The sequence below is a fragment of the Selaginella moellendorffii genome, unplaced genomic scaffold, assembly GCF_000143415.4.
Source record: "Selaginella moellendorffii unplaced genomic scaffold, v1.0 SELMOscaffold_43, whole genome shotgun sequence".
Lineage (NCBI taxonomy): Eukaryota > Viridiplantae > Streptophyta > Lycopodiopsida > Selaginellales > Selaginellaceae > Selaginella > Selaginella moellendorffii.
The window spans coordinates 8,253-10,804 of NW_003314304.1; the positions used below are offsets into that span (position 1 = coordinate 8,253).

The 2,552-nt window shown below is 46.3% G+C and overlaps 2 protein-coding genes across 2 annotated transcripts in view; one reads left to right on the forward strand and one right to left on the reverse strand.

Moving 5' to 3' along the window:
* Positions 1–230: 230 nt before the first annotated feature.
* LOC112349814 lies at positions 231–1,864 on the reverse strand. The gene is made up of 2 exons (XM_024684922.1): positions 641–1,864; positions 231–536 (listed from the first exon to the last, which is right to left on the reverse strand). The coding sequence occupies exons 1-2, from the start codon at positions 1,862–1,864 to the stop codon at positions 231–233; spliced, it is 1,530 nt and encodes a 509-aa protein (XP_024540690.1).
* Positions 1,865–2,092: 228 nt separating this feature from the next.
* LOC9647380 overlaps positions 2,093–2,552 on the forward strand; it is a 2,606-nt gene continuing 2,146 nt past the window's right edge. The window contains exon 1 of the mRNA XM_024684923.1: positions 2,093–2,172. Within this exon, the coding sequence (XP_024540691.1) occupies positions 2,093–2,172 (80 nt within the window). The remainder of the gene's footprint in view (positions 2,173–2,552) is intronic.

The following is a 2,552-nucleotide window of genomic DNA, read 5'->3' on the forward strand; positions in this document are numbered from 1 at the left end:
ATCCGTAAAGCAAGCCTTTGAAGTTCTAGTGTGCCTACACCAAAGTTGCTCCACCAACTCACTGGGTGTTTCCAGTTCTCCATCTATACAAGAGAATCAATCTAAAAAGTTGTCAAACAAATAGTTTATATGCCAAGTTGTTGACGGAAACTCTGAAACTCATGCAGCAGCTTGTGTTGAAGTCCTCGATCTCCTTTGCAATACAACTCTAGGTACTCCACAAAATCTTCCTAAGCCTCCTGGTCGAGAGGGAGATGAAGAAAAGCTGGGTTCAGAATAAAAGCAGCTCCATACAAGATCGAATGCATCTGGAACCAACGAGCTGCTTTCCGACGTCCCTTGCCATGATCCTCCATCATGAACCTGTTGATCTCCTCAACCTCTTCCTCAGCTAAAATCCCAGTCTCAATAGCCTCTGAAAGCTTCTCATTCATCCGGTCCATAGCCTCGAAAATGAGACCGGAAGTTGCCCCCTCCCGGTCCGCAAGCTTCAAGACCTTGAGGAGCAGTCCAAGCAGCACCAACAAGTGCTGGCACTAGTCCAGAAAGAGTTCGGAGTCTCTTCTTATATCCGAGTTCAAATGTGCTGGGCTTTGGCGGTCTTCGTGACGTCCAATCACCGCCACTCAGAGCTCGCAACCATCTCCTTCAATGCCTCCAAGGTTGTCAGATTCAGGAGCTGAGACATCACTAGAAACATGTAAGCGAACCTTGTGCTAGCCAGCTTGATGAGATCCCGATTGCTCAGCTTCCGAAACAAAGCCAAAACACGAGGTTTTTTGGTGATAAAAGTTACCACCTCATTGCAGCCTTTCACCAATGGTTTTACCCACAACAAGCTCCCGATGTCTTCGAAGAGAAGGTCTAAGACATGGCACACACACCGGCTGTGGAGAATGTGAGGATACTTAGCTGTCATGAGTTCTCCCATCTGCACACAGTTTGATGCATTATCAGTGATCACCTGAACAATGTTTTCTTCGCCAACTTCTTGAATCACTTTCTTTAGCTTGACCCAAATCCACTCTTCCGTCTTTGTCCTACCCTTGGAATCTACAGACTTCAAGAAAACCGAACCCTGGATGTTGGAGGCCATGAAGTTGATCAAGGATTGGCTATGGTTGTCAGACCAACCATCAGTGACGATGCTAACTTCATATCTTCTCCACCCCTCACGGATTGGATCAAGTTGAGCATTGACACTATCATAAAGCTTCTTCAACTGTGTACTCCGCAGCTTCTCATATCCCATCATCTGTGCAAGAGCTCTAGGGTTGAAGTCGATAGCAGCTTGAAGCAACTTCCTCAGATTTGGCCTCCGAATGGTGTTGAAAGGGATATTTTCAATGTAGAAAAACTCGGCCATGGCATCATCCAGACATTTAACCTTTGCAGACTTCATCATCTTTCGAATGTCACCATTCAGCGCCGGTGCAGCACTTTGTTTAAGACTGCTGCTCCCGGAAAGTGGAACGCTGCCGCTACTCACCTCGCCCAGCCCTCCAGTAGCCCCACCGCTTGCCCAGCAGCTGGCATCGCCACTCACTTCACCGACCTCAGTCTCGTTAGCTAAGGCAAGTCTCTCTTGGGGACTTGCTGCAATCATGGAGCTCTTCATGAGCTCCACACGATTAAAAGATGCCCAAGCCTTGTTCACCACCTCCAGTTGCACTTGTCCTCTACAAATCTCTACATTCCTTCCTTTCACACCCCCAAGGTGAGCGCGAACTCGTTTAGCCATGCCGGTGTAAATATTCGAGCAATACTTACACTTCCATAGACTCACGCTGTGGCTTGTCTCGGATGTCGGCCTTAGTTTCAGAACATGAGCCCAGCTCCAGCATGGCTGCCTTCCTCCCCCCATCCCGGACTTACTTCAGCGCTTCCAGATCCTGCGAACCCTGATTTTACAAATCCTAAGTAAAAGAAAGCATATTCTTTAGTGTTTTTAAAAAATATTCTTGGTGTTTAAACACTGTTTTAAACACCGTATTATATGCGCATTTTAAACAGCGTTTTTTATTAATAGTACCCGTTCGAATGCAAGTATGGCGTGGAGTGCCCAAAAGGGAAAGCAAATAAATCAGTCAGCATGGAGCACCCAAGTGGGAACATGAAGAAATCAGTCAGTGTGGAGATGCCAGGAACACAAACAATTCAGTCAAATGATGAGTTATTTTGTTCCTTCCTCCACAAATCTTACTTTCTTTGTCTCTATGCTGTTCCTGATCATTTTGCAGATTGGATGCACTAGCCACTTTCATTCGATTTGCATGGGTTCAGATGTAGTCCGACCTCCATACATACCCTTAGCTCGTAGCCATATTGAATAGGAGTGCATGGAACTACTAAGCTGGAAGAAGACAGAGAACAACGATGGAGCTAGAGCTGCTTCCAACACCGTGCAGTACTATTTTTCTAGGATTGTTGTCATTGAGAACCATGGGAGCGGGATCCTCTAATCGACCTCAGCATCAGCTCACTTCCCGTCAAAACCTGGGCTGTCCGCCCCTTTTTTTTCTTTTTTTTTCTCTTTTTCCTTTTTCTCCTCT